The 12,400-nt window shown below is 41.5% G+C and overlaps 1 protein-coding gene across 5 annotated transcripts in view; it reads right to left on the bottom strand.

Annotated features, from left to right (window-relative positions):
* Positions 1 to 603: 603 nt before the first annotated feature.
* PPP1R21 (protein phosphatase 1 regulatory subunit 21) overlaps positions 604 to 12,400 on the bottom strand; it is a 61,294-nt gene continuing 49,497 nt past the window's right edge. For all 5 annotated transcript variants that reach the window (XM_078056600.1, XM_078056598.1, XM_078056602.1 and 2 more), the window contains 5 exons: positions 8,384 to 8,416; positions 7,084 to 7,200; positions 4,807 to 4,905; positions 3,649 to 3,777; positions 604 to 1,290 (listed from right to left, as the gene is read on the bottom strand). In XM_078056600.1, coding sequence (XP_077912726.1) covers positions 1,261 to 1,290; positions 3,649 to 3,777; positions 4,807 to 4,905; positions 7,084 to 7,200; positions 8,384 to 8,416 — 408 coding nt within the window. In that variant the 3' untranslated portion in view covers positions 604 to 1,260. The remainder of the gene's footprint in view (positions 1,291 to 3,648; positions 3,778 to 4,806; positions 4,906 to 7,083; positions 7,201 to 8,383; positions 8,417 to 12,400) is intronic.

A 12,400-nucleotide genomic window follows, 5' to 3' on the forward strand; every position in this document is an offset into this window, starting at 1 on the left:
AGAATGGGACTGAGTTGATTCACTCAGAGGTCCCCAAGGCAGGATCCCAACACTGTCATGACTATGAGGACTGGGTCTCTCTCTACACCAGGCAGGAGAGGCCAAAGAGTTGGCCTTTGTGCTGAGCACAGAGGGAAGCTGGTAATGAGCTCTCAGGCAGAGCAGAATAAAGCATTTTGGAGGGTGACTAGCAACTGGCTAGCAAGGAGGTTCAAAGGAGATGCAGCAGGTACGGAGGTGGGGAGGAGGGGTTTTAGGAACACCTGAGCAAATCTGGGGACTTGAACATGGGGTGGAATGGGCTGGTACAAGCAGCTGGAAGAAAGGAGCAATATATTTAGGGAATGCTGGGAGAGACACCCCTGAGGTTGACACTGAAATGATACAATGTTGATGAACTAAATAAACCAAGAAGAGCCTGAAGTATGATTGCAGGTACCTGTTAAGGCAAAACTCAAAGCCTTAATAAAGGATTGACCAGACAATTGTGACAATCTGGGGAATCAGAAAGGTCATATCTAAGTCCATTGGGATTTTGTAACTTTTATAAAACATACTTTAATAGGTTTCAGTTTCCCTTATCAAATTTTCATAGCCTGAAAGTTTGATAGAAGTATGAATTTATTGACATCAATTTCCTTAAGCTATTATTCCAACACAGAGAAAGTACTGAAGAGCTGAAGACAATGATAATAAACCCACAAGATCTGAAGTTAAGTCTGCAAGACCCACCCCCTCTGAGAGAGAGAGAGAGAGAGAGAGAGAGAGAAAGAGAGAAAATATGAGTAAGTCTTCAAAAAGAATCTGGAGACTGCTTCCAATTATAGCAAGAAGTCATGACAGTTGGACAATTTAAGCATTTTATCCAGAAACATAGATCTATTTCATAGATACCAAATCGATTACCATATAATTGAGTTTGAAAATATACAAAATATCTGTTGTTCTTACATACTGAAATTAAAACCTAATTTTAAAAAGTGCACAGTAAAAACAGCGTAAGGAAACCTACAATATCCATGGTACATGTATTGTTCTCCATTTTACTGTCAACATTAAATTCTGTATTTGCCTTACTGGTTACAAATATATTTTAAATGTTTCAAGGCCATTTACAACACTGACTAGTTTACTAAGTCCGACAACACCCCAGCTTCCTGAAGGCGGCCAGCACTGGACACTGGACGAGGGGTCTGGGTCCTGTAGCTCCGTGCAACAGTAGCAGCTTTGGAAAGAAGTCGCCAACCATCTATGTGTAAACTATCGACTCTTGTTCTTTTTAGAATTTCCCTGTGCAAAGAAAAATATCAACAATAAGAACACAAACATCTAGAAAAATAACTCCTAGTTTATAGCCCAAGGTGTCTGGAAGGCCATACTTCTATTTGGAAAATTTTAGCTTCCAAGAGGGAGAACTGCTGATAACCTTGCGTCGCTAAGCGTCGCTAACTTTTAATCAAAAAGCAGTTTGTTACTTTTAACTCCCCCACTCTCTTATTTCCATGGACCCTATCCCCCTGAGGACTGAGGATCAGCAACAAAGGAAGAAAACAAAGCTATCCGGGATTTATCAAACCTCAAATACTCATTTTGTTCCAAAGACGGGAAGTTTATTGATTTCAGACACTGAATAAAAATTTTTAGCCTACACAAGGTTTCTTTGTTGCTTAACAAATACCTTCGAAAGAGGTCTTAATAGATACTAATTTTGAATATGTGCCAAGTAACACCCCAATGGCAGTGATCTGAAAAAGGAAGCTCAGATACTGGCTGAAAATGAGCTAAGGGCAGATGTCTTAACTCATTCCCAGTCCCCCCACATATGGAGATTTGGACTTTCCAGTTTTATGTAACTTCCCTTCTTTCTGGAGAAGTTCACTTTTTAAGAAAACATTGTAACTCGATTCCTATACTTAACTGTTAGGTACAAATACATTTTTGTCATGTGTGTGGTTAATGCTTGCAGAACACAAGCATTAATAACAAGATGATAGCCAACAAATAGTTCCAAGATGTTTACTTGGCATCCAACAGAGACCATGTCAACTCCACCATAAGATGATGCTCCAACAACCTAAATTACTAACAAACTGGACAGGGGAGGGCGCAAAATATAGGGATCATGGAATGATCATAAAAAGGTTAACAGAGGGGCGCCTGGGTGGCTCAGTCGTTAAGCATTTGCCTTCGGCTCAGGTCATGATCTCAGCGTCCTGGGATCGAGCCCTGCATCGGGCTCTCGGCTCAGCGGGAAGCCCGCTTCTCCCTCTCCCACTCCCCCTGCTTGTGTTCCCTCTCTTGCTGTGTCTCTCTCTGTCAAATAAATAAAATCTTTAAAAAAAAAAAAAAAAAGCCTTCTGCAGCTCTAGAATCAGAAAAGCTTCCCTAAAATCATTGCTACTTCTTTCCAAATGTCAGGCATTAAACCAGGCTTTTTCCTAATATTCAAACTAATGTACGTGCTTTCTACCATGACGAGGAACATAACCTGTGAACTAGCTGTTGTCCTGCTGGGACATCAAGAAAAAGGCCAAAGGAGTTCCAGGAGGCAAGACTCAAGAGGACCGACCCCCTCACTCATCACCTCCAAGCTCGTTTCCTGAAGCACAAGTAACTGAAGAACCATAATCAAAACCACACTGTCTGGCTACAATCATTACAAGATGCCCCAGGAAAGTATCACAGATGCTCTCCTGCTCTCTCTCCAAAGTAGCCAGAGGCAGATCAATAACCTGAAACTACACGGGAAAACAATATTACATAATGCGGGTTCGAATGCACTCACGGGACAGATCTTCCAAGGAGACACCAACTGAGCAGAATGCTGCCCTCACCACCACTAGCCAATGCTAAAATCAAGCCATAGTGTGTTCATCTCTATTTCCTCTCCAGTGCCAGCACATAGAAGGAACTCAATACATGGCTGCTAGGTCAATGACAGGCAACAGCAGATTTCCAAGAGCATAGGTTAGAGACGGTAAATCCCCCCTGGCAGTGGTACATACTGTCTGAGTTACAAAATGTGCAAAGCATCTGAGATGATGCATGAAACCAAGTTCCTGGCTTCCTGAAGCCTACCTTTCCCAGTAAAAGAGCATATCTATTATGTTACAACAACAGACATGGGATATGCAGATATGCACTTCCACATACAGGTACTACCAATATCTACTGACCCCAGCCTAGACAAGCAGTGGCTTTATGGGAAATGAAATCAAAAGAAATTTCTGGAAAAGGATAAGATGTTCCTAGGTTATATGGATGTGTATGAAAATAAATCTGCTAAAGAAGGTGATTCTTCAACAGCACCATTTTAGACTCCTATATATAAAAAAAAGAATAGCCATCATAACCTCCCTAAAAGTCCCCCTAAATGACGAAACAGTAGCAGAAATGCCAAAAGTGCCAAAAATCAAAGGACATAGTATTAAGCCTTAAAGGTCAGACCTTCTCTCAACTTATAACTCAAAGAAACTGAATTTTACTTTTGGATAACAGGACAAATGATATGAAGAAAAATCATTTAAAAAACACTTTAAATCTCTTAACCTTTGCTCCTGAAATGCACAGCAATGAAATACCTTATATTAAATACGTTACATATTAAATATTATATTGCAGAGAGACTCCCTCCTTCTCCTCCCCTACCTTACTGGACATCTTCAGTGTGTCAATCTCTTCTCTCTGTTTAGATAATGTCTCGTTCATGCTGCATAGGTGGTCACTCATCATACTTAACTGATCCTCATAACTCCTCTTGGTAGTTGTCAGCTCATCCTAAATGGCAAAGGAACAGAGGGAAAAAAAGAAAAATCAAAACCCCACTAGTCACACCACTCCAAAGCTTTTTTAATTTATAGAAGGAATTTGGGAAAAGCAACCTATCAAGATGGCCTATCTGATCAATTAACATGAAGGACAAGCCACAGGCCTAATAAGAGCACAAAATTAAAACAAATGGGGGGGAAGGTTTTCTTTTCAGCCTGCAAAATATGTTCTGAATCTCTTTGTAAAAAGACTGTCCTACATCAGGTATAAAACTGTCACAAAAAAACAAAAGGGCTACATTATCTTTCCAAATCCCTTCGGGTTTTCCAGAGCCTTTGGTGAGGTGGGCAAGTCTGTCTCTGGCACATTCCCACCAGCCCAGTACCTACTGGCTCAAGGCCCTCAGCCCTCAGGGCAGGACCCTCCCTGGGAGAAGCACCTTTGTCTGGCTTCCCATCTCTCTGCTCTCTCCAGCCCCTTAAAATCTAATCCTGTGCTCCTAGCTAATCTGATAAACTAATCTGAAACTAGGAGGAAGCAGGTGTTACTGTGCTAATGTATTTTTTCTCCACCTGTATCATGTTTATATTTAATAGAGGCTTTCTGGAAACAAGGCTTCAAAACAAAGCAGTGAGTAAGGAAGATTATTTTGCTGCCCTAGCTTTCAGTTTAGGCCAGTTTTATGAAACAGTAAAGAGAAGGAACAGAGTCATGTGAACAGAACAAGCGTCCAGCCCACCATGACAGGGATTAGCGGGGGGGGGGGGGGGGGGGGGGGGGGGGGTAAGTATCATTTAAGGAAATGCTGACTACAAAGCTCTTGAAAGTAAAATCAAGTCAGAGAAACAAGCCATATACGACTTTTTGCCTGACATAAGTAAGATATTACTTTAAAATGAGTTAGAAATAAACTGGTTGGAAAAATGTATGTCTAGCGGGCGAACGCCACTACTTTGGAAAGGAAATGCTGACCCTGCCGCCCCAGAACTTCCAGAGAAAACCATATGAACCCCGTGCAGGGAGCACTTCTGAACCCACCTGAAGTCTGCCGATGCTCTGACCCGCTACTTTCATTTCTTCTGTCAATGCCTCTTTAGACTTTTCAGCCAAGGCCAGTCTCTTCGAGAGCGCTCGGCACTGTTAAATCAGAAAACATCCCATGACCTCAGAGGGCATTTCCCCAAACCAAATTCACTTCAGGCCTGTACCACACACTGGAGTACACATAAGATGTGGTCCCCCTCACACCACTTTAATAAGGAAAAAAATCTACCAACCCAAGTTCGTCAAGGTTTCTCCTAGCTCTAGCCTGATGACCAGTAGTTACAAACAACTTAAGAAGTTTTTCTGTTGTTTTTTTTTTTTAAGATTTAATTTTTAAGTAATCTCTACATCCAACGTGGGGCTTGAACTCACAACCCCAAGATCAAGAGCGGCACATAATACTGACTGAGCCAGCCAGGCACACCCCTTAAGAAGTTTTTATACATTTACCCAGGATTCATTTATACTCACACTGGAAGAGAACAGAAGTGGTTATTTCAAAAGTTATCAATGGCATCTGACCATGCAAGATGAATCCTAAGGCACTTTTCTTGTGTTTTAAGTCCTCTATTAGAGACCACGTTACAGAACAATAAAAGCTTCACAGCCCCAGGCTACAGATTAGGCTCTGTAGTGAGTGCAGGAATGCAAAGTGAAGTGAGTGCAGGAATGCAAAGATCCCAGTGCTTTCTTTGGAGTTCTACCAAAGCTAGGCTACCCAGAGACAGAGCTGATCGAGAAGAAGAAAGAAAAATTCTGTCTCTCACTATTCAAAGACGGTGTGCCATTAAAAGGCTTGCTACACTTTCTGATAAGGCCAGGCGACTTTGACAAGGAGGATCTGTCGAGACACATCTGAATCTGTGTCGACATCAGACACTCAGACTAACCATTCCAGTAAAGTCATATGGAGGGGGTCACCACTTCCTGTTTATAAACAAGGAAAAACTAGGACAATGTAGAAATTCTTGTAGCACATTGTGCTGAAGACATTTACCAAGACAAGCAAATCTCTTGGAAATAAAAGAGCCTCAGATATTCCCCAGCTACTCATTTCATTCCTCACAAGAGAATTTCAGGAAAGTTCTGCCAGTCAAATCAACCACCATCTATTAACCAAACATCTACTATGTGCTCAGCACCACACCTGAAACAGAGGGAGAGAGTTTTGCAAGGTATGGGTCTTCAGGGCGATGGCAATCAAGCCTGAGACGATACCTCAGAAGGCAGTTAGGGGCCCAGACAAGGACAGGATTCCCAGGCTCAGAAGCTCAGCCCTGAGGTCACACTGGAGGATTTTCTACAGCGCAACCAGCTGTTACCAAAGAGGGAGGTAATGGCGGCTGGTGAGCAACACGGAGCTAGAGACATCATTTATTTCAGTAGGGAAGAAGCAGCAAAGCCCCTCTCCACTTTGAGCAACCGGCCTCCCATCAACCTCTCCAAGTCCACAGTACAGGAGAAAAATCACGCAGTCCCAATAAAGGGTGCTGTCTTTTCTTTCTCAAGTTCTTTAACAACTTAAAGCATCATAATTCTCCGTCTGCCATCTGTAACTGACCTTTGAAAGTTTTAAATCAGATACCTTACAGGTATTCTTATATGTTGAGCGACAGCCATTCTATCTTATCATTTGTCTTGTACTCTGATTTCTGTACTTTCTTCCTTCATTTTCTCCCTTGTAATTAATGAACTGTGTATGATTTTACTGAGTATCTTGCATAGTGTTTTTCTAATTCTCCTAAGAAAATGAATTATTTGGTTAGGGAAGAAGAAAATGTAACAAAAAGTAAGATTATATAACAAAGGCTTAAAACATTTAACATTTTTCATTTCATCATTTATAGGGCCTCATTTCTACAACTTGTCACTTAGAAATTAAAGAGTATTAAAAAAAGAAGAAGAAGAACCAGGCATATTTTGCTTTTTAATTTCTTTGCATGAAAATTCCTTGACTTGTGAATGTCTACCTGCCTGTAATTCTCTAAAACAAGTAATCACTCGAACATCTGTGATGTGACCATAGGAAAGGCGACCTAGAAGTCTCTCAACTATCTTTCGGTAACCTGGAAATGACAAATCAGTCCTATATTTGGTGAAATGAAGATTTTTGATTGGATATAGGCCAATCAATATGAACTCCAACCAAATTCACATGGATGCACAGACCACAGACATCTCTCTTCCAGTGAACAGCGGGGGACCTGGATGGTGACCTACTTCCTGCCCGGATTGGGAAAAGCCACCAAACCGAATTCCCTCTCCACTCACCTCAGCATAAAAGTGCACTGACTTACTGTCCGCCAGCTGTAGTTGAGAAGTCAGCTCCACTATCCTGGCCATGTAGTGATTTTTAATTAAGTCTTCACGAGATTCCACATCTGGAAGCTAAACAGAGCACACAGAACTAAGTAAATAAATGCCAGTGAAATGAAGCAGTTCTAGAAAAGATGACCATCACTCTAGAAGAAGAAGGAAAAAAGACAACATTTTGTACATTTTCATGTGAAATCTGATGGGGAATCATAGCTTCCCTACCCCTCGAAGAAACTTCAGACAAACCAGGTAAATGTATATTCCACATTTCTCTTATTCAGCATCCTGCCTATGTCAGAACAAGGTTGTGGCTTCAAAAGAACAGAGCAGAAGTGAAGTACTGGGAGGCCCACGACCTTTGGGGCCATGTCCCTCCATCCGCTTTGACAAGCCACAAACCTGGCCTTCAAAATCCCCATCCGTCGGACACCTGCATCCTCCTCTCAGTCGGAGAAGGCACAGGACAGGGAGCATTTACTAGAACCCCTAAAAGCCAAACATTCTTTTTTTTCCCCCAAATTATCTTAAGACAGTTCTAATACTCTTAAACACACTAACCAATTACACTATTTCTATAATGAACAGTTTACAGCCCTTGTCCCAGACCAGTGTTTCTTCTAGTTACTCTAGCAATGGTATGCTATAGAGTTTAATTTAAAAACATACATAGAAGTTCAAGATTACCTAAAGTAAAAGGCTAATAAGGAAATCAAAGAGTTTACCAACCTACTGGAACTGTGTTTACCAGCTTGTCACACTGAGTAGAAAGCTGAAGAACTTCAATGTTCCTTGAGTGGTTATTTATAAAGTTACATTTTATAATACTTCCAAACTCAAAAGCCAAATCTGACCTGGGTTCGCTCACTTGAGGGGTGGGAAGAACTCACAAGCACACTGTTGGTCAAGGCCCTGAGAAGCCCTGTTCCCCAGCCTGCCCACTGGGAGGGCTGATGCCTCCAGCCTCACGCAGGATGCCAGCCAAGCTGCTGGCCAGGCTCCCACCACACCTTGTCAAACTGCCAAGCCAAGTCATTCAACGAGGCGATTACAAAAACAGGCTATAATTTGTTGGTGACAGTTAAAGTAGAACCAGAAAGAAAAGCAACATGGATCCACGGATGGAGGAGAAAAACACTGGCTCCGCATTTGCTAGAAACGTCAGAAAACCATTTCACAAGGCTGACTTCTGCAGGACTTTGTGAATAAACACACAGCCAAATATTTACAAACAAACGTGACGCCAAGCACACATTACCTCGTTGTCAGATGTCCTGGTTAAAATCCCAATCTAGAACATAAGAGGAAAAAAAGCTTTAGAACAGACTGTTTTCACTTCCAACACAATAGCTGCAACACTTGTAATACTTTCTCTTCTCAGTTCACACTGTGTTTAAGTGCATGAGTGCAGACCTAGAAGATCACCTGTCTGGTCTTCTACCTACCAGGAAGCTGTACCTACAGAGAGCTAACTGCGTTCCCCACTTCCGTCATGAGGCAGTAATGGATAACGATCACTATTTCCTATCAAAATGCTGTAGTTCTTTTCACTGAAACCCAAAAACTGCCTGGGAAGAGAAAGGAAGAACAGCTTTGACTCATCTTGTCATTTCTATGCCTATTTCCAAAGCAGTAGACAAGGAGGGGTAAAGACAGTTTTATGGTGACCATAACAACTGAACATTCCAAACAGAAAACACAAATAACACTCTATTGAAAGTTCAAAAGGAGAAAGAAGAAATATATGCTTTGATACAATGTTATGACATTAGTAAGTATTCACACTTCAGATTTAAATTAATGAAAAAGAAAATGTACTGCCAAGTTGTTTAAAGCTTGCTTTTGTGGATTAAGATTTCAAAAACAGAGAGTCATGAATAATGATTTCAGGTTACTGTCCAAGGTGGAAAGGCATGTACTTGGGCATAATAACCTAAGGAAACGCAGAAACTCAGTTTCAGTGGATTCTGATACTCTCACAGATGACACCCAATAAACAGTTTTCACAGATTCTAAATCATCTCCTCAAGAGTATTACTCTTAACAGTGAACCGTATATCAACTGAGTGTATGCTAATGAATGTCATGCCCACCTAGCTGTAAAAAGGATCATTTATAAGACTTTTTTTTTAAAAAGAACCATAATTTTCTACTCACTGAAGCAGAAGTAGCAATTAGTCTTTCTCTTTTAGTTAAAAACTGTCTGTGGTAACACGCCAACCATTTAATTTTATATATTTAAATACGACTAGACTACATTTGGCAAAAGAAACTCTTGAGTGTGCATCTATATTCTGCCTCCCCACCCTTATCCCCTGACTCCCAGGTTACAATCTGAGAATGTGTTACAGCACACAGACCCACAAAGAAAAGGTATTATATAAATGGAAGGAAAACTTAACGTACATAATTTCAACATTTTCTCATATGATGCTAATGGGAGTGTAAACTGATACAGCCTTTTTAGAAAACAATTTGGCATTAAAAGGTCAAGAAACTCTAAAACATTCACGCCTTTTGACCTAGTAAACTCTAACCCTGAGATTTACATCCCAAAGACATCATCTAAGATGCAGAAAAAAACCTTATGCATAAAAGGAGATGGTATTTAAAATAGTAAAAATTATAACCAATGTCCACTTACAGGCAAACTAAGGTATATTTTATGTAGAATACTATGCAATCAACAACTAAGCTTACACAGATTTCTGATAATATGATAAATGTTTGTGTATTCACATTACCCTAAAAGGTTTGAAAATTTTATATAGCACAATATCAACCATGTGTGAAATTCTGCAGGAAAATGTTAATGGTAGTTGCTTGGGTATTCAGGAGCTTGTCAACTTTTCTCTTCTCTTACACTTCTGTAGTTTTTAATTATCTACAGTGTACATGTACTCTACGAGTGCTTTTTAATTCCAGCAAGAACCAGAAATTTGTATTATTCTGTGCTTTTCCTTTCCTGGGGTTACTGCCATCTTTTATTACGATAAATCGGCAGGTGGCTAAAAGCTCAAATTACACTATTAGGTATTTTAATGACAAACACTATGCATTCAACTATTGAAGTGCCATAGGGTTAGAAACAGTATTTCTATATGATGTAACTTTTTCAGTCCCAAGGTGCTTGAACCAAACTAATCTTCTGAGGGCTTGTAAGATGAGCTTCATTAGTCAGTTAATTTTAAAATGGGCACAGACTTGCTCCGGACACCCGAAAGGAAGGACACACAGAGCTGCGTACTTAGTTCAATAAGTTCACTAAGGGCAGGTGGGGACAGGAGGATAAAAGAAAGGCTGAAAAGAAGAAACATCAAGGAAGGCAGAAAACACCATCACTTTTTTATCTCAATGGTCTCCAGGCTGTTTTTGGCAGGAATCCTCCACGTACAGGATGGAAGAAGAGTTACATGGTGAGACCCTTCTCCTGGCCTGAAATACTCTTCTGCTGCCTTGGACTCCTGTTCACTTTTGAAACCCATTCATGTTACCTCTTCTGTGCCATCCTCCCTGTGCCCTCCAGCGGCCTCCTCTGTGACCCCACAGCACTCCACAGATGTCTACCCATGCCTGTGCTCCCTTAGATTGAAAGCAACAAAGACCTACTGTGAAAAAGGAAAGGAGGCCAATCATGTCTTGGTTCTCTAATCCTGACCATCACAGACAACACCCAAAACTGGGGTCCACGGAAACTGTGGCACCTCAGCTGTACCTGAAATCATGGGTAGAATTCTGAATTCAAGAAAGTCAAGGAGAAGGAAAGAGGAGTTGGAAGGCAAAAGCTTGTGAGTATACAGGTGATAGGGGTTATGGATGAACAGATATCAAAAGAAACAGCTTGAACGAAGACAGGGAAGCAAAAATGCAAAGAATGTTATCAGCGAAGAGCTCAGTTTGGCTTTGTACAAAGAGATGTAGAAGACAGGGCAAGAAAGGTAGTCTGGAAAAGGTACCCACAGACCGAGAATGCCAAACAAGTGAGTGGATTATATTCTATAGATAACAGGGAGCCACCAGAAGTCTAGAAACAAGAGAGTACATAATCAGTAATATACTCTAGGAAAATTACTTTGATAGCACCTTATGAGGTGGGTGGGAGGAAAGAGACCCTTAAGAGATGTGAACAGAAGAAATCAAGGCCATGTACACACATGCTAATTGGACAGACTACTGAAAGTAGTGACTTCCAAACTCACCAAACACAAATCACATCATCATCACTCATGGCCCAACAGTGCTCAGCACTAAAGGTTTCCCATGTCCCTGGAAATCCTTCTCACTTACATACCTAATAACCATGCTTGCCATTGAAGATGTTCAAATAAAGACAGGCCTGAACTTCCAGCAAGTGACATTAATGACTCAAATACACCAATGTTGCCAACTCCCAGCACTTCAAGGAAGGCAAGCAGTAAACAAATGACTTTATGTCAGCTGATGTGTTTTCTGACACCAATCATCAGAGCACAAGGCCACGGTTAAGAGGGGAGGGGAGTATGGCCCCAGATACCTTGGATTCCATCCTAGTTCCATCACTTACCAAGGGTGTGACTTCAGCTGAGTTATTTCACCTCTCTGTCCCCCAGTCTCATCTACAAAATAAAGATGACAGTACCTACAATATTGTAGGACCTGTGAGAGGACTGCCTGAGTTAACGTGCCCAAGGTCCGCAGCGCCAGGGCCGGAGCACGATCACTACATCACTGTTGTATGAGCACTCTTCCTGGTCTGGTCTGGTCCAAGTTACTCCCTGGCCACCCAAGCAACTCCACTGCTAGCGCAAGTGAAAGCCAAGGGAAGGAACAGATACAGGGAAGCAGAAAGAGAGGGGGGAGAAAGAAGAAATCCAACCAGAGGGAGAAAGGTCTGACCCGATCAATGAGACAGACTCTGAAGGGAAACCCAAAGACACCTGAACAGATGTCAACATCCTGCTATGTGTGTTGAATGTGCCCCTAGGCAGTCAGTCCGCTTCCCCTAGCCAGAGGCAACGTGCAGGACTCGCGTCTGGGACTCAGACCTGGGACCAGGGAGTCACTATAGGATCATCCTGTGAGCATGGTGTCCACGCAAGTCAAAACCCTGAGAAGTTCAGTTTATGTTTTCTTGCTTTTCTAAAAATTTTAATTCTTTTTTTCTCCCCATATTTTATTAAGAAAAGTTTCAAACATACAGAAAGTTGGGGGGCAAAAGTTTAAGAAACATCTGTATATTGGGGCGCCTGGGTGGCTCAGTCACTTAAGCATCTGCCTTCGGCTTAGGTCATGATCC

This window comes from Halichoerus grypus, chromosome 10, assembly GCF_964656455.1.
Source record: "Halichoerus grypus chromosome 10, mHalGry1.hap1.1, whole genome shotgun sequence".
Taxonomy (NCBI): Eukaryota; Metazoa; Chordata; class Mammalia; order Carnivora; family Phocidae; genus Halichoerus; species Halichoerus grypus.